This window comes from Salmo salar, chromosome ssa05, assembly GCF_905237065.1.
Source record: "Salmo salar chromosome ssa05, Ssal_v3.1, whole genome shotgun sequence".
NCBI lineage: Eukaryota > Metazoa > Chordata > Actinopteri > Salmoniformes > Salmonidae > Salmo > Salmo salar.
This window is the reverse complement of record NC_059446.1, coordinates 54,404,622-54,428,365: the sequence shown is the minus strand read 5'-3', so window position 1 is coordinate 54,428,365 and position 23,744 is coordinate 54,404,622. Positions and strand designations below refer to the sequence as shown.

The following is a 23,744-nucleotide window of genomic DNA, read 5'->3' as shown; positions in this document are numbered from 1 at the left end:
AAAATACACAACATCAAACTTTTGTTGAAATTATCAGATGTGGTTGTTGCAATATTCGCAATTAAACAGTAGGTGGCAATGTTACACACATTTTGACAATGCCCTGATGTTGAAGGTACTACGTGATAGGTGTTTGGGTATGATGATGATGAGTCAAGCTCCTGTACATGTCATCTTTCTGATAATGAATGTCCTAATAAAGATGATATAACTAACCCCTTGGTCCTAAGGACTACCTTCTAGTATTCAGCAGAATATGCTCACTAAACTGAGGGGCTTAAAATATCTATTTTAATGCTATTATATGCGTATATTGTTATTAATGTCATTTTTCAGCGTGAATTTAAAAAGTATCTTTAACTTTCGTTGTTGTGAGGATAATCAAATAAAAATCAGCGATAAGACAACCAAATTAGCCATTCAGCCCAGTAAACCCTTAAAGTTTTACTGTGTTGAAAGTTTTCCGTTAAAAGTTTTACTGTGTCTTTAAAATATCAACTTTGGCAATCTTTCTTCAAGCAGACCAAGGCAGATGCCAACATCCTGTTACAGAGACACTGAGCACACATCACCACATTAGCTTTATATGGACTTTGTAATCATCGGCATCCAACACTGGGATCGTCCAGTCTGGTCTGTTCGGTCACATGCTGCACAATGCCAGGCTTGGAACCAGGAAGAGCTCCATAACAAACCCAGGTCACTGCGCTAGTCAGTTTATATGTCTTGGCCATAGTTTTGATGCTCCAAATTACTTAAGTCACTGTAATGAAGGCCTGCTTTTGCCAAATAAGTTGTTTAACACGAACAGATAATAAACTCAGCAAAAAAAGAAACGTCCTCTCACTGTCAACTGCGTTTATTTTCAGCAAACTTATCATGTGTAAATATTTGTATGAACATAAAAAGATTCAACAACTGAGACATAAACTGAACAAGTTCCACAGGCATGTGACTAACAGAAATTGAATAATGTAACCCTGAACAAAGGGGGGTCAAAATCAAAGTAACAGTCAGTATCTGGTGTGGCCACCAGCTGTGGCCACCAGCTGCAGTGCATCTCCTCCTCATGGATTGCACCAGATTTGCCAGTTCTTGCTGTGAGATGTTACCCCACTCTTCCACCAAGGCACCTGCAAGTTCCCGGACATTTCTGGGGGGAATGGCCCTAGTCCTCACCCTGCGATCCAACAGGTCCCAGATGTGCTCAATGGTATTGAGATCCGGGCTCTTCGCTGGCCATGGCAGAACACTGACATTCCTGTCTTGCAGGAAATCATGCACAGAACGAGCAGTATGGCTGGTGGCATTGTCATGCTGGAGGGTCATGTCAGGATGAGCCTGCAGGAAGGGTACCACATGAGGGAGGAGGATGTCTTCCCTGTAACGCACAGCGTTGAGATTACCTGCAATGACAACAAGCTCAGTCCGATGATGCTGTGACACACACCCCAGACCATGACGGACCCTTCACCTCCAAATTGATCCCGCTCCAGAGTACAGGCCTCGGTGTAACGCTCATTCCTTCGACGATGAACGTGAATCCGACCATCACCCCTGGTGAGACAAAACCGTGACTCATCAGTAAAGAGCACTTTTTGCCAGTCCTGTCTGGTCCAGCGACGGTGGGTTTGTGCCCATAGGCGACATTGTTGCCGGTGATGTCTGGTGAGGACCTGCCTTACAACAGGACTACAAGCCCTCAGTCCAGCCTCTCTCAGCCTATTGTGGACAGTCTGAGCACTGATGGAGGGATTGTGCGGTCCTGGTGTAACTCGGGCAGTTTTAGTTGCCATCCTGTACCTGTCCCGCAGGTGTGATGTTCAGATGTACCGATCCTGTGCAGGTGTTGTTACACGTGGTCTGCCACTGCGAGCACGATCAGCTGTCCGTCCTGTCTCCTTGTAGCGCTGTCTTAGGTGTCTCGCAGTACGGACATTGCAATTTATTGGCCACATCAGCAGTCCTTATGCCTCCTTGCAGCATGCCTAAGGCACATTCACGCAGATGAGCAGGGACCCTGGGCATCTTTCTTTTGGTGTTTTTCAGAGTCAGTAGAAAGGCCTCTTTAGTGTCCTAAGTTTTCATAACTGTGACCATAATTGCCTACTGTCTGTAAGCTGTTAGTGTCTTAATGACCGTTGCACAGGTGCATGTTCATTAATTGTTTATGGTTCATTGAACAAGCATGGGAAACAGTGTTTAAACCCTTTACAATGAAGATCTGTGAAGTTATTTGGATTCTTACAAATTGTCTTTGAACGACAGGGTCCTGAAAAAGGGACGTATCTTTTTTTGCTGAATTTATGTTTGTGTTTTTCCAACATGAGTTCTTTATGTTTCCTGCTGGAGTCCAGACCCCGAATATGACTCATATCCAAATCAATGGTTTCAAATAACCTGTGACAAACATCAGTGACAAATGCCTCTGTTGATGGACACCTGAGTGGATCTCTCTCCTCAAATTTTTACTCTCACGTTCCCCTGGCAATGTTTCCGTTTATGATGTGGGAAACATGGAAAATAGGTAATTTACAGTACCAGTCAAAAGTTTGGACACACCTACTCATTCAAGGGATTTTCTTAATTTGTACTATTTCCTACATTGTAGAATAATAGTGAAGACATCAAAACTATGAAATAACATAGAATCAGGTCGTAACCAAAAAGGTGTGAAAGAAATCAAAATATATTTTAGATTTGAGATTCTTCAAAGTAGCCACCCTTGACTTGATGACAGCTTTGCACACTCTTGGCATTCTCTCAAACAGTTTCATGAGGAATGCTTTTCCAACAGTCTTGAAGGAGTTCCCACATATGCTGAGCACTTGTTGGCTGCTTTTCCTTCACTCTGTGGTCCAACTCATCCCAAACCATCTCAATTGGGTTGAGGTCGGGTGATTGTGGAGGACAGGTCCACTGATGCAGCACCATCATTCTCCTTCTTGGTCAAATAGTCCTTTCACAACCTGGAGGTGTGTTTGGTCATTGTCCTGTTGACAAACAAATGATAGCCCCATTAAGCACAAACCAGATGGGATGGCATATCGCTGCAGAATGCTGTGGTAGCCATGCTGGTTAAGTGTGCCTTGAATTCTAAATAAATCACAGACAGTGTCACCAGCAAAGAAGCCCCACACCATCGAACCTCCTCCTCCATGCTTCACAGTGGGAACCACACATGAGGAGTTCATCCGTTCACCTACTCTGCATCTCACAAAGACACAGCGGTTGGAAGCAAAAATCTCAAATTTGGTCTCCCCAGACCAAAGAAGAGATTTCCACCGGTCTAATGTCCATTGCTCGTGTTTCTTGGCCCAAGCAAGTCTCTTCTTATTGGTATCCTTTAGTAGCAATTCGACCATGAAGGCCTGATTCACGCAGTCTCCTCTGAACAGTTGATTTTGTATATCACCCCTACCTTGTCACAACACAACTGATTGGCTCAAATGCATTAAGAAGCAAAGAAATTCCACAAATTAACCTCTTAGACCTCTTGGATCACGTTTAACAAGGCACACCTGTTAATTGAAATGCATTCCAGGTGACTACCTCAAGAAGCTGGTTGAGAGAATGCCAAGAGTGTGCAAAGCTGCCATCAAGGCAAAGGGTGGCTACTTTGAAGAATATATAAAATATATTTTGATTTGTTTAACACTTTTGTGGTTACTACATGATTCCATATGTGTTATTTGATAGTTTTGATGTCTCACTATTATTCTACAATGTAGAAAATAGTACAAATAAAGAAAAACCCTATAATGAGTAGGTGTGTCCAAACTTTTGACTGGTACTGTATGTCAAAATATGTGGGGCCACAGTGCATGAACCAGAACCATGTTGGAAATTACACACTACCCATCTCTTTCGCACAAAAATAGTTATTATTTATACATTCCATATACAGTCACGGGCATCGAAAGCATGCTCTTCTCCTCAGTGACGTGCTTTCATGGCCACATCATTCCATGGAGAGGATAAGGGGGTACAACACCTCCTTGGGGAACACCGCTCTCTCTCGCTCCACTTCCTGATAGAATAATCCAAGGAGAGACCAGGCAAAGCCACAGTGGCACCAGATCCCCAATCCCTAATCTCATGTAGACTCTCACTTTGAGAATGCTATGGAAAAAGATCAAGAAGGAAGAGGGATATTCCATTATTCCACAAACCATCTTTTTTTCTGGGTTTGCACTCTCTGTGCTCTATCCCCCATGACCACAAAGAATGTGTTTAATATGTGTGAGATTTGCCCAGCGAGCAGAATATTCTGCGGGTGATGAAGAAACCTCTGAATGGGTTCAGTGTTTCCACTTTATGTCACTCACTTGTTTTTCATTTTCATCTCTAATGACCCTACTGTTCGGGGTCCACCTCGGGACCACTGTGATATACTAGTCCACTAACATGAGTATAATTACCAAAACACAGACAGCACTTTAGGATTTATAGGTTAAATAATGTCTGCGTAGATTTTGACTAATCAGCACTACAAGCCCAAGGCCTGTTGAATTATTGTAAGGGGTAAATAGTAGAATGAAGATTGTGAGTCATAACAAGTAGATCCTAGAGTGGGAGGACAAGAGCATTAGTCAAGGGTCAGGGATTTCGGAATACCCTCATGGTGGCAGATCAAATCAAACTTTATTTGTCACATGCACCGAATACAACAAGTGTAGACCTTACCATGAAATGCTTACTGACAAGCCCTTAATGAACAGTGCAGTTCAAGAAGAGTTAAGAAAATATTTACCAAATAAACTAAAGTAAAAGAATAATAAAAAGTAACACAATAACATAACAATAACGAGGCTTTATACAGGGGGTACCAGTACCGAGCCAGTGTGCGGGGGTACAGGTTAGAGGTAATTTGTACATGTAGGTAGGGGTGAAGTGACTATTAATAGATAATAAACAGCGAGTAGCAGCAGTGTACAAAACAAATGGGGGGGGGGTCAATGTAATAGTCAAGTGTCCATTTGAATAATTGTTCAGTAGTTTTATGGCTTGGGGGTAGAAGCTGTTAAGGAGCCTTTAGGTCCTAGACTTGGCGCTCCTGTACCACTTGCCGTGCGATAGCAGAGAAAACAGTCTATGACTTGGGTGACTGGAGTCTCTGACAATTTTATGGGCTTTCCTCTGACACCGCCAATTATATAGGTCCTGGATTGCAGGAAGCTTGGCTCCAGTGATGTACTGGGCCGTACGATTTACCCTCTGTAGTGCTTTACAGTCAGATGCCAAGCAGTTGCCATACCAGGCGGTGATGCAACCGATCAGGATGTTCTCGATGGTGCAGCTGTAGAACTTTTTGAGGATGTGGGGACACATGCCAAATCTTTTCAGTCTCCTGAGGGGGAAAAGGTTTTGTCGTGCTGTCTTCACGACTGTCTTGGTGTGTTTGGACCATAATAGATTGTTGGTGATGTGGACACCAAGGAACTTGAAACTCTCGACCCGCTCCACTACAGCCCTGTTGATGTTAATGGGGGCCTGTTCGGCCCGCCTTTTCCTGTAGTCCACGATCAGTTATTTTGTCTTGCTCACATTGAGGGAGAGGTTGTTGTCCTGGCACCACACTGCCAGTTCTCTGACCTCCTCCCTATAGGCTGTCTCACGTCTGGGTTTCTCTTTGTAGTCCATAATAGTTTTCAAGCCCTGCCACATCCGACGAGCGTCAGAGCCGGTGTAGTAGGATTCAATCTTCATCCTGTATTGACGCTTTACTTGTTTGATGGTTCGTCTGAGGGCATAACGGGATTTCTTATAGGTGTCCGGATTACTGTCCCGCTCCTTGAAAGCGGCAGCTCTATCCTTTAGCTCGATGCGAATGTTGCCTGTAATCCATGGCTTCTGGTTGGGATATGTACGTACGGTCACTGTGGGGACGACGTCGTCGATGCACTTATTGATGAAGCCGATGACTGAGGTGGTATACTCCTCAATGCCATTGGATGAATCTCGGAACATATTCCAGTCTGTGCTAGTAAAACAGTCCTGTAGCGTAGCATCCACGCCATCTGACCACTTCTGTACTGAGCGAGTCACCGGTACTTCCTGCTTTAGTTTTTGCTTGTAAGCAGGAATCAGGAGGATAAAATTATGGTCGGATTTGCCAAATGAGGGCGGGGGAGAGCTTTGTATGCATCTCTGTGTGTGGAGTAAAGGTGGTCTAGAGTTTTTCTCTCTTCTGGTTGCACATGTGACATGCTGGTAAAAATGAGGTAAAACTGGTTTAAGTTTGTCTGCATTAAAGTCCCCGGCTGCTAAGAGTGCCGTTTCTGAGTGAGCATTTTCTTGTTTGCTTATGGCCTTGTAGAGTTGGTTGAGTGCGCTCTTAGTGCCAGCATCGGTCTGTGGTGGTACATAGACGGCTATGAATAATATAGATGAGAACTCTCTTGGTAGATAGTGTGGGCTACAGCTTATCAGGCGAGCAATACCTCGAGACTTCTTTAATATTAGACATTGCGCACAAGCTGTTATTGACAAAAAGACACACACCCCCACCCCTCGTCTTACCAGACGTAGCTTCTATGTTCTGCCATTGCATTGAAAATCCATCCAGCTCTATATTGTCTGTGTCGTCGTTCAGCCACAACTCTGTGAAACATAGGGCAGCCTGATCTGAGTCCTCTTTTCCTTCGTCTTTTCTTCACGCAAATGACGTGGATCTGGGCCTGTTCCCGGGAGAGTAGTATATCTTTCTCGTCGGACTCAGCGAAAAGCTTCTTCCAGTCCGTGGTGAGTAATCCCAGATCTGATATCCAGAAGTTATTTTTGGTAAGAGATGGTAGCAGCAACATTATGTACAAAATAAGTTTAAAATAATCCAGATCTATGGCCTGTTTGGTTTTTAATATGACCCTGTAAAAATAACAGCAGTGAAATAAGCCTGCTGTACAGTGGCTGAGTTCAGGACTCTGGTCCTGTCCCCGCTGGCCCTGACCATTGCAGGGCCTTTTTTACATCAGGCCGACCCCGTCAGAAAAGTCCTCAAAAGGAGTTCCTTAGTGTGGTTCCAGATCTCTTTGTGCTGTCTTTCTAACTCCTATGGTCATTGAAGTTGGCAAACAGCCCAAACAGATCTGGGACCAGGTTAGGAGTTTAACATTTTAGTCCCCCAACCAAGACCACAGTATTTTTCCAGTACAATTACTTTACGTTTCTATGAGGAGACCCAGCCTCTAAGACATATAGTGCGAGACATAACATTCTTCCTGTCTTTTCTCCCCGTCTCTTCCTCAGCTCCTCGAGAGCCAGCAACAGTGAGTGCACCCCTGGACCTGATTCCCACCCTCACTCCCCGACCACAAATTCCTATAAAACGTAAATCATCTACAATTAACTGTTAAGTCTGCTGCTTAATTTCTCTGCTTGAGGTTGTGGTGTATATTACTGGATTACCTGTTATATTATGGAGCCTCAGAGTGAGGTAGAGTGGGTGGTGGATGTTGTAAGTCTCCAAAATATGTCTGCAATCCTGAGGTAAAGACAGTTCATCTCAGGCTTCAGCTCAAGCAGCTGTGAGCTCTAGGCCTAGGGTTCTCTTATTGTCTTCTACTTATGCATAGCCTACATTTAATTTTTGGACAAGCAACCAATTGGATATTGCGTTTGGACAAGCAACCACCACTTCTTAGACATGGTCAAAAATACGTGGTCTTAGACATGGTCTATAGATAGCTACTCTAGCCTATGGTGACCCATTATGGCTAACTTTCTTGGCAGATGCGACAACACCCTTCAGAAATGAACATTTATTTTTTGGGACATTTTATTTGACACATACAGTACATGACCGTCACCTGGCTGAACTCATAACAGGTCATACCAGGTCGTATTCCAAACCGCATCCAAATCTGATTCGAAATTGAATCTAAAACTCTAAATCTAAATCAAAGGTCAAAATGTGTCCTGACATTACTGGATGCTGGTGGAAAATTGGCACTCGTGTTATTTTTGCCATGACGGTTCCCAACCCGACACCACACACACACACAAACACGACAGGCTGGGTGCAGAACAGGGTCAGTCGCAAAGCAACACCCCTGGAGCAGTTTGAGGGATAATACCTCGCTCAAGGGCACAATGGTTGTACAATAGGTGGTACCTGAGATAAATGCCAGCCTCCGATTGCCAACTCACTCCATATTTTACCATCAGCACTGGTAATCCCCCCCCCTCAATCAGGAAATGTATCATACTCATATCTCTAGAGTCATAGGGCTTCAATTAAACTCTGTGCTTCTTTTCCAAAATTGAGACAGAGAGTTGTTCTGTGTTGGGGTATAATATGGATCTCAACATTTCTCAACATCTCTGGGAAGAAGATCACTTTTTCCCTGTGTGAATAGAGCGGCTTCTATTCTCTAATTCGTTGTGCAGGACTGACAGGCTTCCACCTAGGTGTGTAAAATAAGAATTTATAATTAGGGGAGTGAGGTGTTGAGAGGTCCTGACAGTATCAGAGACACACTCTTCCAATTGTCTTGCCTTTGAACCGTGAAGACTGAGGAGTCTCACATGTCTTAGGAAACATGTGAATTCTTCTGTTTATCAACCCTCATCCTTTTAAGAAATGTGACACAATAGTTTTTTCCATAAGGTTTTGCAACCCATGATGCAGGTTGTAAAATATGAATAGGGTTTCTAATATGGTTTACATCACATGTGTGTCTTCTTTATCCCATTAAATACAGTATACTGAATCTAACAGTAACATGCACACTCTTGGTAAGGACCCTGATTTAATGTCAAGACCATATCCACCCAGTTACTTTTCCAAATGACACTATCTTGTTTTCCATCTATGTACATTGACGATTTCGAGGCAGCACTCAAAACACTTTCTTTTAAAAGCTGCTATTAAGAATAATCCAAGCAGTGCTCAAAACTATTTCCTTGTTCCTTTTTTTAATTATTATTTGAAAACCATAGATTTATTTGATCACATCCATCTTTTTCTTGACCAAGTCCTCAGTGAACTGGTACCGTTGGCACCCAGTTGGCACTCATGCCTAGTTATGTAAAACGTGTTTGGACTGAGTGCAGAACCATGTGAAACGGTGATCTGCTAGAGCTAGCCTAGGCACTTGTCTCCGTGTAGTCTAAATAAAATGTGACGATCAAAACACACCAGTTCAGACCAGAACAATATCATGGTGTAGGGTGATGCATGTGTCAACATCATGTTCTACAGGCTCAGCACAGCTTGCTGATGAAACACTTGGATTAACCTCTCCTCTATTCCTGGGAGTGTATAAAAAAGTTTCTAGAAGTGCTGATCTAGGATCAGGTACCGTCATGTCCTTATAATGTTATTCATTATGATCTAAAATGCCAAACTAATCCTAGATCAGCAATCCTACTCAGAGACACGTTTTGCATACTGGCCCAAATCTCAGGTGAGTATTTCATTTCTACCCCAAGGACATACAGCTGTTGACATTTATATTGAGAACGCTCCCTCTTGTTGACTCATATAGACAAGATGAGACAAATGAAAAAAAGAGGGGAACAGAAGACAAATCTTACAAAACAGGAAGTGAGATCATTACCCATATTGGGGCAAAGTGCGCCAGATAGATTATGCCTGAGTTAAGAGAAAGAACAGCTGTTCAGTTTTGGGAAAATAAGAGAAAGTACTGATACTGGTCACACACACACATACACACATATAGGTTTCAGTTTAACACGTGTAAAAGCTATCAATAAACTTACAACAAGAAAAAAACGTAATGAAAGAATGACCAAAGGATAAGAAAGCAATACCAATCCCAGAGGGCCTATTATGCACTTGTTGACAACATTGGATGAACTCTACGCAATGGCAATTCAAGTCCATAACACAAAAGTATACAGTAGTAGGCTTACTGTCCATATTGTTGTGCAGGTTTGTTTGTCAATGTTGTGTATAAGCTAGGCCTACTTGTTGTCTGTTATCCCCACCTACCTGTTATGTGTGTCTAGCAAAATAATGATATCAGCTGTAGCCTAGATTGCAATCAAATCACCATTTCCATTAAGATATTTTTGGGAGAACTTGCATCTGTGTAAGGTGTGAACATACTTTGCTTGGGCTAATTGAGTGACTATCAGTGACTGACATAACAATAGAAAAACTGCTGAGGCACAACCAAATGTATTAATTGCACCTTGTGTATTCTACTATTAGAAATGGCACCTTGTGTATTCTACTATTCTTACTCTCAACAGTAAATTGAGACCCCGACTTTTGGAAGGGAATTCATCGCGGGCCTACAAAAGGGGGGCTGCCAGTTTCCCATCCCTGGCCTACATGACCAAAGCACAGCACAGTCCGGAGGTTCGAAGTTAGAGGGGGGAGCTTTTTCTCCAATATCGGGGCGGAGTCTTGTGACTCACCATCAACTTCCTCATAGACAGTAGAGCCGGTGAACTGTCTCACACTTCAACATTGTACAGTTAGAGATCTGAGTAGACTGCAGTGAAAAAGGAACGGGAAAAATTGTACAGTATAATAATCTGCCACTGGAGTAGCGAGCGGCAGAAATTCTCATCGTTTGAATGTCTGGTGACACAGCGCGAGAGGTGGGCTTCGATTGTCAAGTCGCAAAGGTGCATTCAACAGCAGATATAACGTCGGGTAAGCGCGATCACCCATTCTACCTACAATAGTGAACTGCACACTTTTCGCCATCATATATCCACTGTTCTTAGGTAGACCTACGTAAACTCTAGAGTCGGCCTACACACACGTTTATTATTCTTTGCACATGGATTTACTGATGAAAACCATTCTTTCTTTTTTATCATTCTATTGTGCCATTTTGAGTCCCATTCATTACGCATTTTAGCCTGATGTCAGTAATGTAGGCATAATATGCATTTATTGAAGTAAATACGTTTAATTTGAACTTTTCAGTTTTGAACTTTTCATTTGCAATGTGAGGCAGAAAATAAGTTAATCAGTGCTCCCGGATTCTGAATGAATGAATGAATGAATGAATGAGAGATACAGCAATGCATATAAACCATGTCAGGAAAGGAAGAAAGGAACATCTGACAATTTAGAAATAGCCTACTTTGTAGCAGTTTTGTCCATATTATACTAATGAGACTAAGTGACCTGAGAATAACTGGAAATTGAGACTAAACTATACTTACAAACTTCAGCTTTCTACTGGACAATGCAACAACGGGAGTTATAAAGTAATTCCATAACAGGATGTACGCTTTTGTTGTCTCACGTCAAGCATAAGAGCCTCAGAATGGGATCTTGTGCCTAATGATATGTCAGTTTCCATATGACGTTTCTACTTTCCACATTTCTAAAGCAACAAATGGTCAATAGCTCCCACCTAAACCGCTCCAATTTATATCCTCATAAGTATAGTAGGAAAGGTGACCTAGTAGGCTATATCACTTCATTCGTGGATTTCTCCAAGTCTCAGTTGGTTGGAGAGATATTTAATATGTCTACACATTGTTATTATGTCTACTAACTTAGTATTTAACCATGTCTTCTATACAAGGGTATGGAAGTGCTGAGATAATTGGAGGTTCTGTAGACTTTGTAGTGTCCCTGAACATGCTCCAGTTGCACTGAGGGAATATGAACATTCTTGCCACTTAGCACCTTCAGTAATTACACACAGTGATAACTGGGACTGAAGACAGAGGGAGCCATGAGTGGAGAAGAGAGGGAACGATTGCAGGGAAAAGGGGACTATTCTTGTCACAGGGAGTGCTGGCCTGTCTAGTGCCCACAGATGGGTTGCATCCCAAATGGAACCCTATTCCCTACAGTGGAGGCTGCTGAGGGGAGGACGGCTCATAATAATGGGTGGAAAGGAGCAAATGAAATGAAATGACATCAAACACATGGAAACCATGTTTGATCCCATTCAACTGATTCTGTTCCAGCCGTTACCACAAGCCCGTCCTCCCCAATTAACGTGCCACCAACCTCCTCTGATTCCCTACAAAAAATGCAACACACAGGGCCCATATGGCTCTGGTCCAATGTAGTGTACTATGTAGGGAATAGGGTGCCATTTGAGACGGAGCCATGAAATACTTACCACCACTATTCCCTCTGTTTTTTCCTGGCTTTCGTGCTACATGTCGTACCCCAAGGCTGTCATCAGGACTGGCATGCCTGGGGCATCCTGGCACTGATGGAGGTAGCTAGCTGAGCAGTTCCCTCCTCATTGATTCAGTGGTCAGTCCCCAAGGCTGAGCAGTTCTTGGTTAGAACACTTCTGGAATCAGTATGGAATAAGCAGGAAAACCTGGGAATTTTGAAACCCTAGTCATGTTGCTGTCTCATCTGTAACACGTGTGAAACGGCAACATTGGGTGAGAAAGGGAAGATGTGGTCACTGGAAGATAAATCATACCCTTAAAATAGCTGTGTCACCAGGCTTACTGTGAGTTCCAGACCGACTAGGAAAGGCGCCAGCGCAGTTGGTTCTCCCTTGCATGCTGCCTGCCTCCTGCTTCACCTGGGACAACTTTAGAGATCCCTGTTTTCCTACACTTAAAAGACTACAATAGCCACAAGGCTGTTGACAACCAAAGCAACCATTACTGCAGTTGTTTAGCACTTAACCCATTTCCTGTAGTTTGTTTCATGTAATCATTTTATTTAATTTCTACTTCAAGTGGCGGACACTTTGTTAATAACATGTATTAAATAATATGAAATAATGTCATTAAAATAAGTTGACTCACCCACATAAGTATACCTGGATGCACATGTATCAACTTTGAAATATGTTTTTCTTTGTTTGGCTGATGGCTAGGCTAATGTGGATTCTACCTAAGCGCAGACATGGCAGTGGTAATAGCCTGCAATTCACATCTCCCATGTAGATGGCAAAAATGTATTTAACTCTCAGTGCCCAGCCTCTTTCCCTCCAAACATTGTTCATTTAGCAGCATTGCTGCGTGAGCTAGGCGATGGAGACCAACTACAGCGCTGCTCAATTCACCGCCCTTTCGCCGACTCAGGCAGTGACTCTTCTTCCGTTGGCGGCATCATTTAGGTTGGCCCCTAGGTATAGTTTTGTTTTGGCTATGAACCGAGCGCGAACCGGCAGAGTTCCCACATTGGTTGTTGCGTCACCTTGCCTTAGCCGAAGAATGCACCCTTAACCCCTCTCACTAAGGTGTCAGAGGTCTGACAAACTACACTCTTCTTTGAAGGAGCCTCTCTTCTGGGTGTGTTGGTACAATATAACAGATGCTCAAGCTAATTTATAAATTGGCACCATTCCAATTACACTATATATACAAAAGTATGTGGACACCCCTTCAAATTAGTGGCTATTTCAGCCACACCTGTTGCTGACTGGTGTATAAAATCAAGCACACAGCCATGTAATCTCCATGTACAAACATTGGCAGTAGAATGGCCTTACTGAAGAGCTCATTGACTTTCAACGTGGTGCTGTCATAGGATGCTCCCTTTCCAATAAGTCAGTTCGTCAAATTTCTGCCCTGCTAGAGCTGCCCCGGTCAACATTTAAGCGCTGTTATTGTGAAGTGAAAACGTCTAGGAGCAACAATGGCTCAGCCGCGAAGTGGTAGGCCACACAAGCTCACAGAATGGGACCGCTGAAGCGCATTTGCAGCACTCACTACCAAGTGCCAAACTGCCTCTGGATGCAACGTCAGCACAATAACTGTTAGTTGGGAGCTTCATGAAATGGGTTTCCATCGCCAAGCAGCCGCACACAAGCCTAAGATCACCATGCGCAATGCCAAGCGTCTGCTAGAGTGGTGTAAAGCTCGCCGCCATTGGACTCTGGAGCTATGGAAACGTGTTCTCTGGAGTGATGAATCACGCTTCACCATCTGCCAGAAGAACACTACCTGCCCGAATGCATAGTGCCAAATGTAAAGTTTGGTGAAGGAGGAATAATGGTCTGGGGCTGTTTTTCATGGTTAGCATGTCTACGGGGTATGATCTTTGACCCTCTCTAGGGTTCTATAAAATCAGTGTTGTGGAGAACGAGGACGGATTCACAGAATCCAGACATTAAAACGGAATTCAACAATATTAAAACATTTATTGAACATAGGAAATCAACTAAATGCATTAATATGCCAAAGATTATCATAAGACATGAACAAAATGCATCAGTGATTCATATTTTCCCGTAAGCTTTCTGAAGAGGCAACGGCACAGGAATCCAGCTGTCTGAATTTGCGCATTTGTCTACCACTTTGTGTAGCCGTTAGTGATGATGCTAATGTAAGACAACCTCTTCTGGTAGATGGAAAGGTTCCCAAAAACCTTCTCAATTAAATGTTAACTACAAAGTAGCCTATGCCTACCTGGCAGAAGGATAACATGATTGTTTGTATCAATCCAGTGGTCATTTGCTTTGTAAAATCTGCAGTCACATGAGCATTACAGAAACATTGCTAACCAAATGGTCTCAGGATGGTGCACCGTTAAATTTAAAGGGTAACTACACCCAAAAACGAAATTGTCTTCGATTTTTTTGGTGGTCTCCTGATGTGGTTTAAGCATTGTTGTGGACTTAGAACACCCAATTTTGTTGTTTTCTATTACAAAGGTGTGATTTTGAGAGCAAAAAGCAGGGAAAAACAGAAACCTGGAAAATAAACACTTTTTTTGGGGGGGGGACGGACTAACTGAATCGGGCATAATATTTGACAGATTTTTATAGGGCCCTACCTATGTAACTCCAAAATGACACAGTACATTATTTACCATTCATTTCTCTTGGGCACAAAATAATCTGAAAAACAAACAAAACAAACGGCAAATGCATCCAACAAGTTTGTAGTCACAAGCTTAATGTAGTCATTGCATGCTAGGGATATGGGACCAAATACTAAACTTTTGACTACTTTTATTTATAAGAATCTTTAGTAGTGATGGGAAGTTTGGCTCTTTTTACTGACTCAGATCTTTTTGACTCGTTCAGTCAAAAGAACAAATCTTTCAACTCATTTTGTTCAATAGAGTCAGTAATGCCCAGAACACGCAGGACCCCTTACCAGTGAACAATGAACTGAAAACTCTAAAGAGTCATGGTTCTGCCATTCATCATAAGGGGCTTATTGGAGCTGTCATTTGTCACTGAGACTTGTACATTGTTTAAAGCACAATTACATTTGTTGTTTGCGAGGCATTTGAAGTTGTGGCCGCAACCAAACTAGATTGTGAATAACTCTTGGCAGAATGCATTGCTTGATTGCCATGAGTGTGATTGGCACCATATCATTCGTGAATTGCAGCACCCCCAACGATTCATTCTCGAGTTCGAGTTTGTTGAGCAAAGGCTGTGTGTACTGTATGTTTTGGTTCTTCAAATCTGTCCATAACATTCATTAATAAATTAATTGCATTAATTCTTGCACCCTGCGATCAGTTATCCGTTCTATACATGTATATCATTTTTAGTGTGTATTTTACCCACCTTTTTCTCCCCTATTTCGTGATATCCAATTACGATCTTGTCTCATCACTGCAACTCCCCAACGGGCTCGGGAGAGGCAAAGGTCGAGTCATGCGTCCTCAAAAACATGACCCGCCAAACCGCGCTCCTTAACATGCACCTGCTTAACCACAAAGCCAGCTTCACCAATGTGTCAGAGGAGACACCGTTCAACTGACGACAGAAGTCAGCCTACAGGCGCCCCGCCCGCCACAAGGAGTCGCTAGAGCGCGATGAGCCAAGTAGTAAATCCCCCCCCCCTGGCCAAACCCTCCCCTAACCCGGACGACGCTGGGCCAATTGTGTGCCGCTCTATGGTACTCCCGGTCACGGCTGGATGTGACACAGCCTGGGATTGAACCCAGGTCTGCCGTGCCACTCGGGAGGCCCATGTATTTTCTTCTTTATGCTGCCAGCAGCATGAAATGTTTCCCTGCGCCCATATATGACAGACAGCTGTTGGTCAGAGCACGGCTCCTGAGCCACTGAGCTGAAGGAGTGCGTATTAAGTAATTCAAATGATGAACTGTTTGCGAACTTCACATCACTTGTCAGTGTCAATCATTTTGATTAAAAAAAACTTGTTAAACAATCTCTCTCTGAGCTATTTTATTAGTGTAAAACAGTTTCCCATTTTTTTTTTTTGCATACAATATTATTTGAATCATTTATTTTATACAGTCATTATTGCTCATCTTTTATCAAGGGTGTCAATCATTTCTGACCCTTCATGGACAGTGGTAGTTCAGCTCAAAGCCATGTACTATTGTCAACTTTGAAATAAAACAAATAGCTCTTCCTCTCACTTGTACACCACAACTCAACTTCCTCCTATGAAGAACTGTGTATCTGTAGTGTCCTGCTGTGCCAACAAGGCCAGTCTGATGGTTTTACAGTTACTTTTTTCACAAGAGGGCAAAAAAAGCCAAAAGGTAACAGTCTTTATGTAGTGTCTGGCATTCCTGCCTTGACCCACCTTATGGAGTATATAATATATCATGTATTTTTTTTCCTCTCTCTCTCTTTCCTCTTTTCTCTCTATGGCGTTTTAAGAGATCACATTCTGTTCCCCGGGCGCCGAAGACGTGGATGTCAATTAAGGCAGCCCCCCCCCGTACCTCTCTGATTCAGAGGGGTTGGGTTAAATGCGGAAGACACATTTCAGTTGAATACATTCAGTTGGACAACTGACTAGGTGTCCCCCTTTCCCTTTCTCTTTATTTGGAGGTGTCTTTGTTTTGCTGAAGGTTAGCAGTTCTCTGTTTTGGAGTGGTGCCATGTTTAAACTTCAGTGGGACCATAATGACTTGTAATCAAATGTATCAGTCACATACACATTTTTTGCAGATGTTATTGCGGGTGTAGCGATTTGCTAGTGGGTGGGTTTGGGGGCTGACAGTTTCTAGCTCATAGTACAACGATGACGGACAATCCACAGTCGATTGCTCGCAGGTTGTTAGAGACTGGAATGTTGAATTGTAGTTTTGACACAGCACACCTTTCTTTCCCTCTTTCTCCAACTCTGTTGTTGAGGAAGCTACTGGAATCTGTTACTTTTTGCGGTCTGCTTGCTGTTTATTTGCTGACTCTCAAACACTCTAAGGGGAATCAGTATTTCGGTATGTGAAATATTGGTTAAGATGGGCAGTTACTTTAAGACAGATGTAAAAGCTACCCAGGCAATTTGAACACTAGTTCTTCAGAAAATAGAACATTATAAAGGTATTGAGCACGCAAGTGATCCTAAAATGAACCTGTCAAGCATTACCTCCAAAGCAGGCCTTTCTTTCTGTATCCTATATCCTCAAACCCCAACAGCCATTTCCCCCTTCTTCCTGCCTTCCTCTGGTAGTCAGACTAGCCACTAACCAGGCACCCTTCAATTGAGTATGGGGGTGTGGGGCAGGCAGCTGGAGTGTGTCTGGCCTGTCTGTGAATGAGTGGAAGTGACCTCATGTTTCCTGCGTGAGTGGGGGTGGGTGTCCAGGTGCTGCAGTGTTATTGTGAGGGGGCACGGCTTCCTCCAGCGGCTAGTTTGTTGGTAAATGGCTGAAATCCGATTCTGAGTTTGACCCCCTGGGGGAGGCAGCGTATGTTTTGAAAAATTAAATTAAAAAAATTGTCACCTTTTATTTAACCAGGTAGGCCATTTTGAGAACAAGTTCTCATTTACAACTGCGACCAGGCCAAGATGAAGCAAAGCAGTGCGACAAAAACAACAACACAGTTACACATGGGATAAACAAAAGTACAATCAATAACACAATAGAAAAATCTGTATACAGTGTGTGTGCAAATGAAGTAAGGAGGTAAGGCAATAGTGAAGTAATTACAATTTAGCAATAACACTGGAGTGAAAGATGTGCAGATGAGGATGTGCAAGTAGAAATACTGGTGTGCAGAAGAGCAGAAAACAAGGACAAATATGGGATGAAGTAGGTATGTAGTTGGTTGGAAGGCTATTTACAGATGGGCTGTATACAGCTGCAGCGATCGGTAAGCTGCTCTGACAGCCGATGCTTGAAGTTAGTGAGGGAGATATGTCTCCAACCTCAGTGATTTAAAAAATATATATATATTTAAAAAGCATATTTTTTTTTGTCTTTTCATTTTTTTACTTTTTTAAACATTATTATTATTTTATATATATATTTTTTTGCAATTCGTTCCAGTCATTGGCAGCAGAGAACTGGAAGGAAAGGCGGCCAAAGGGGTGTTGGTTTTGGGGATGACCAGTGAAATATACCTGCTGGAGCGTGTGCTAAGGGTGGGTGTTGCTATGGTGACCAGTGAATTGAGATAAGGCGGAGCTTTACCTAGCAAAGACTTATAGATGACCTGGAGTATGTAGCGAGGACCAGCCAACGAGAGCATACAGGTCGCAATGGTAGGTAGTATATGGGATTTGGTGACAAAACGTATAGCACTGTGATAGACTGCATCCAATTTGCTGAGTAGAGTGTTGGAGGCTATTTTGAAAATGACATCGCCAAAGTCAAGGATCGGTAGGATAGTCAGTTTTACGAGGGTGTGTTTGGCAGCATGAGTGAAGGAGGCTTTGTTGCGAAATAATAGGAAGCCGATTCTCGATTTTATTTTGGATTGGAGATGCTTAATATGTGTCTGGAAGGAGAGTTTACAGTCTAGCCCGACACCTAGGTATTTATAGTTGTCCACATATTCTAAGTCAGAACCGTCCACAGTAGTGATGCTAGTCGGGCGGGCGGGTGCGGGCAGCGATCGGTTGAAGAGCATGCGTTTAGTTTTACTAGCATTTAAGAGCAGTTGGAGGCCACGGAAGGAGTGTTGTATTGCATTGAAGCTCGTCTGGAGGTTTGTTAACAGTGTCCAAAGAAGGGCCAGATGTAGGTGCTCCCTGCTCTGCTGTCTCTTCTTCGGTCTCCTCTCTCTTTCTCTTCTCTCTCTCTCTCTCTCTCTCTCTCTCTCTCTCTCAGGTATAAAGGTTATTTAGGCCATATGTTGTTCACTTCTCCCCTCACCCCTTTCACTCTTTCTATCATAAATGTTTCTTTGGTCCCCTCCTATGACATCAAATAATCCTTACTGTCTACCCGATCTTGTCAATGCGTGTTGTGTAAGAGTTTGGCTATCCCAAAACCATTTAGTGAGAAAGCCCTGTCCACTCTCCTAGCTGCGTTGGAACTGCGTGATGTCAGCGACAGCTTCATGGCTCTTGTGACGAAGCAGATGTTTTAGGTGCGTGATTCCTGTCGAGTCATCACCCCCCCCCAGTTGTGTATCCGGCTTTGTGAGTCAGCCATGACTGGTTCCCGGGCTGCGCCAGACCTACAGCAGGAGGATGTTGTCTACTGCAAGACTATGAGAAGTACAACTATTGAGTTGTTGAAAGGCACGTAATCATATTTAGGCCCCTCTGCACAAAACAATCATGTGACGTAGTCTGATTTAAAAAAAAAAAAAAAAAAGTATCATGTATTTTAAGCCTCATCCAAAAATAAGAATTAGACAAATGAAAGCAATTGGCTGAGGATGATGCTGGACCATCTGACATAAAGAGGACAGTTTTGATAAATAAATTAAAAAAAAAAGGTTCAAATCCAGGCATATCACATGGTTGCGCAAACCACATGGCCCTAGTCATAACGCAAGACGGACTGTCTAGTTAGTATCAACACCTCCCTCGTGATTAGTGTTATCCTGTTAGAAAAGGTTCACCATTTTAATGGCACGTCTATAGATGGCAGGCTAACTCACTAAGTTGAACTCTTGTGAAACAATAGTGAGGACAGTGTTCAGTCTGGTTTAGGCAGGCTGATGGTTGATTTCAGCGTTTTGGCATGCATTTCTATTCCCCTCGCCTAGACTTGCAACACTGTTAGAGAATGTGCCCTAGAACACTGGCAGCCACACCACAGTGCCTTGTCAGTTGTAAACATCACTCTTATTTCCCATTATTGAATAAATGGAGGCCATGTATAAAAAAAATCCAAGCAAACATGCCTCCAAAACCAACAAGCAAGTCACATCAAGCCGTGTAAAAGGCACACATTGCGAGTTTGAGGACAAATTGCAGCGGTTTTGAGATAACGAGCAATGTGATGTGTATTATGAATTTCATACATACAGTAATGTTTACGTTGGGATGTGGCTAATGATTAAATCATAGGATAGGCCTATATGGTTAAGAGGCACTTGTGGGGGGGAGAAGAATGTAGGCCAATCATTTATACAGCGTGGTAGGGTGTGTAATTTCACCTTGCAACAAACCTGGGAAAGACAGTGTGAAGAGGCCTCTTTGCTGCTGTTCACTCAGCAACCCTATGTCCTCCATTGATTTGGGAGTGTATATGTTATACAGATATATTCGCCATACAGTAATTTAAACATCCCTTCCATAGCTGTCCCCTGTATTAATTTGGCAACTCCCAAAGCATTTATTTTCGAGGACCGTGACCTACCAGAAACCTACTGTCTGATAACAATAAAAGGAATAACAATGAGGAAGAAGGATGAAGTTTTATCGAGAAATCCATTCATCAATCAACCACATAAACCCAAACCTTTTCTGTTTGATTTTTTTCTGATGATGATGATAATACATGGGTTTTATACAGCGTCTAGACGCTTCTACTCTGTGAACTTGAGGGCGGGCCCAAAAACCACATCTGTGGGACAGACTGTCCTGAAGGATCACCCGCTCGTGATAAGCATGTAGTATCTCTTGTCATCTTTTAGTAATCCTATTCTCGCCTAGATTTACACCTCCCGTAATGTATGTGATAGAAGTCATTGTTCATCTGGAATGTCATGGATTTCGTCTTCTCCTTTTTTTTTGGGTTGCTCTCACACACCAAGCATATGGCCTAATTGGCCATCACTTTGAGGTATTGTGGCTTGCTATGATCCCCACCAAAGAGTGATGCTCAACAGCCCTGAACAAGGCCCGGCGCTAATGCTAACGATACAATCAGAGAGCATTAGAGGGCCTGACATCTTTCCAAAACAGCATTCTCACAAGGCTTTCTCATAACAGTGATGTCCTGGCGTAGCAATTTGCCTGCAATCCTTGTTTGTTCCAACATGCCATCAACACCACCGCAGTGGCTTTGTCTTTATATGGTTCGGCTACCCACCTCGCCCCAGCACTCACACACTCGTGCACACGCTGAGCTAAGTGCCAAGGCCGGTGTATTAGGCTTGATTGCTTCCCAACACTTAATGAGCCTAGCCTCCCACCACATCTGCAAGAAATGAAACCAAATGACTGACATCATCACAGATGTGGCGTAATCGGAGGAGAGTCTGTGTGCGCATTTCCTTGAATTTGTGCGTGTTTGGATGTATGTGGACCCATTTTTGTGCAGATATTGAACCCTGTGCCATAACCGGTTGTTACTTACAGCTCATCTTTTCTGAAGGGGCTGTGGTGAAGTGTGTACGTGCGTAAACTCCTCAACCCAAGTTATGGATTGGCTCACCCTGGACGACCCGTCTTGCATGAATGCGTTAAAAGCTGTTACTTGTACAGATTAGATATGCATTTTCTCCTCTGTTAAATTCATATGGCTGTTTTTATTTGGAGCACAGCTGCGAGTGAGTGTGTTTCCCCTCTTTAAGTAACACAAGCAAATCCCTGTTCCGCATGATGAAACTGGTGGGCCATCAAGAATGTAACTCCTTATCGGGCATCTTCAGTAGCCGTCTCTCTCTCTCTCTCGCTCCCTCTCCCTCCATCTCCGTAGTTGAATAGACAGTCGAGTTCTCTACTCAGAGGAGGCAGGCTGAGACAGGCCAGACCGACCTGCCGCACTCACACATTCCGATAAAGGCGTGAGCGTATGTCACTCCGTGGCCCTTAAATCGAAGTGTATATGACAAGTTGCCCAAGTCCAACATAAACATAGCGGAGTGTTTACTTGGCAGCAGCATGGGTCCAGGTTGGCACTAATGTGCAAGAGTCAAAGGTAGAGTAAAAAGGGGGGGGGGGTGGGCTGTTCCCATCACAATGCCTTGTACTCGCAGGAGCCATAAATGGGAGAACGTGTCCTTGGCTTGGCTATAAAAGAACACAAGCTCCTGGTTGATGAGGAGGAGAAGATGGAGGTGATTTACGACAGGACGGTCAATGGAGAGCCACTGCCAGGGATCTTGAATGATGGGATGCAGAGAAGAGATGGTGAGAGGAGTGACACAAGAGGAACACCATTAATGCTTGTAGGCCACTGACAGGTGTGCCTGTCACAGCATGGCTTCATCTGAGATTGCTGCAAGTCCCTACTGTTTGGTTTGCGTTCAGTGCATACTAATGTTATTGACTCTCGCTTGTAATGGTTGCTTGTAATGGTTTGTGTTAGGCACTAGGCCGGAGAAATTCCACTCCCTTTTTTCCCCCTGTGCATTAAAGGTAGACTCAGTAATATGACGTAGATGCAGAAAATAAACACATTTCTGCAATAGTCTTGCATCTCTCTATCTGCAGTGCTGCTCATGGCAACGTAATTTAGCGGCGACTACCTTTATTTAATTCAACAAAGAGCGGAAGAGAACGTAATTTTATCAGACACACTTGATTAAACTGTTTACCTTTACTTTTAAGGTCTTTTGTCAAACAGTCAGATCTATGAGATCATTAGACTAATGTTGTCCAAAGAGCGTAATCTGTTTGTTCGATAGGGCTTGCAGAACCAAAGGGCGGATTCAGCCCAGGATGTTTGTGGTAATTGAATATACACTGTAAAAAAAAAAATGTAGTTGTTTCAACAAATAATAATTATTAACAGCTTTTTAAGTTTACTCAACTTTTCTGTTAAAGTGTTACCTGAATTTAACCATTTTTAGTTGGCCCAAACTTGGCACCAATTTGAGAACTCAGGCAAAAATTCTGTCAACATAAAATGTGTTTGCTCAATTTGTCTCATGTTCGTTCAACTATTATTTTGGCATATTAACTAAAAAAAGGCTGTGGAACCAATAATAATTATACTTAACAAAAATATAAACGCAACGTGCAACAATTTCAAGGATTTTCCTGTGTTTCAGTTCATATAAGGAAATCAGTCAATTGAAATAAATTCCTTAGGCCCTAATCTATGGATTGCACATGACTGGACAGGGACGAAGCCATGGGAGCCAATCAGAATTTAGTTTTTCCCCACAAAGGGCTTTTCTACAGACATACGTATTCCCCCCCCCCCGCAGGTGAAGGTCCTGGGCTGGCGTGGTTACACATGGTCTGCAGTTGTGAAGCCGGTTGGACATACTGCCAAATTCTCTAAAACAACATTGGAGGTGGCTTATGGTAGAGAAGTGAACATTCAATTCTCTGGCAACAGCTCTGGATGACATTCCTGCACTCAGCATGCCAATTGCACACTCCCTCAACTTGAGACATCTGTGCCATGTTGTGTGACAAAACTGCACATTTTAGAGTGGCCTTTTATTGTCCTTGGCACAAGGTGCACCTGTGTAATGGTCATGCTGTTTAATCAGCTTCTTGATATGCCACACCTGTCAGGTGGATGGATTATCTTGGCAAAGGATAAAATGCTCCCTTCCAGGGATGTAAATAAATTGAGAGAAATACGTTTTTTTGTGCGTATGGAGCATTTCTGGGACATTTTATTTTAACTCATAAAACATGGGACCAACACTTTACATGTTGTTTATATTTTTGTTCTGTGTAGTTGAAACAACTACAATTATTTTTATTTTTTTCTTCAGTGTAACTCATTCCAGAGCAGAGACCAGAACATCTAACACATTTACCAGCACAGATGGGACCCAGACCTTAAATGCCATAGAGGT

At 43.0% G+C, this 23,744-nt stretch overlaps 1 protein-coding gene across 2 annotated transcripts in view; it reads left to right on the top strand.

Moving 5' to 3' along the window:
• The first annotated feature begins 10,388 nt into the window (after nt 1-10,388).
• LOC106605133 (four and a half LIM domains protein 3) overlaps nt 10,389-23,744 on the top strand; it is a 75,077-nt gene continuing 61,721 nt past the window's right edge. The window contains exon 1 of one of the 2 annotated variants that reach the window (XM_014200479.2): nt 10,389-10,627. In XM_014200479.2, coding sequence (XP_014055954.1) covers nt 10,549-10,627 — 79 coding nt within the window. In that variant the 5' untranslated portion in view covers nt 10,389-10,548. Of the gene's footprint in view, nt 10,628-21,946; nt 22,117-23,744 lie in introns of those variants that run through there. The other variant, XM_045718381.1, reaches the window with a different exon arrangement.